Source organism: Geospiza fortis, unplaced genomic scaffold (genome assembly GCF_000277835.1).
Source record: "Geospiza fortis unplaced genomic scaffold, GeoFor_1.0 scaffold891, whole genome shotgun sequence".
In the NCBI taxonomy this organism is placed as follows: domain Eukaryota; kingdom Metazoa; phylum Chordata; class Aves; order Passeriformes; family Thraupidae; genus Geospiza; species Geospiza fortis.
This window is the reverse complement of record NW_005054649.1, coordinates 36,904-37,272: the sequence shown is the minus strand read 5'-3', so window position 1 is coordinate 37,272 and position 369 is coordinate 36,904. Positions and strand designations below refer to the sequence as shown.

Below are 369 nucleotides of genomic sequence, written 5' to 3'. Positions count from 1 at the left end.
CAGCCCCCCTCCCCACCTTTTTGACATAGGTGACATCAGGGTGGTGCTTGGGGGGCATCAGCAGCAGCTGCAGGCGCTCGTAGAACTGGATGCCATTGAGGGAGGTGACGCCCATGTAGAGGAAGATGCCGAAGAGCACGGCCAGTGGGATCTGCCGCAGCAGGTCCCCGATGACGATGGACAGCCCTGGGCCAGAGCAGCATCGGCCTGGGGAGGGGGCTCAGCACAGCCCTCCAGCCCCACCTCCCCCTTAACCCCCTCACGCGGGGAGGGTCCCACATCCCTGTGCTCACTGGGGACAGGATGGCCACACCAGTTTGGCCGGGGCTCAGGGTGCCCCAGCTCCATTCCCCACAGTGCCCCCTCCCC

At 66.1% G+C, this 369-nt stretch overlaps 1 protein-coding gene across 1 annotated transcript in view; it reads right to left on the bottom strand.

Annotated features, from left to right (window-relative positions):
* SLC4A2 (solute carrier family 4 member 2) overlaps window positions 1-369 on the bottom strand; it is a 12,560-nt gene that overhangs the window by 1,555 nt on the left and 10,636 nt on the right. The window contains 1 exon segment of the mRNA XM_031064896.1: window positions 17-230. Within this exon segment, the coding sequence (XP_030920756.1) occupies window positions 17-230 (214 nt within the window).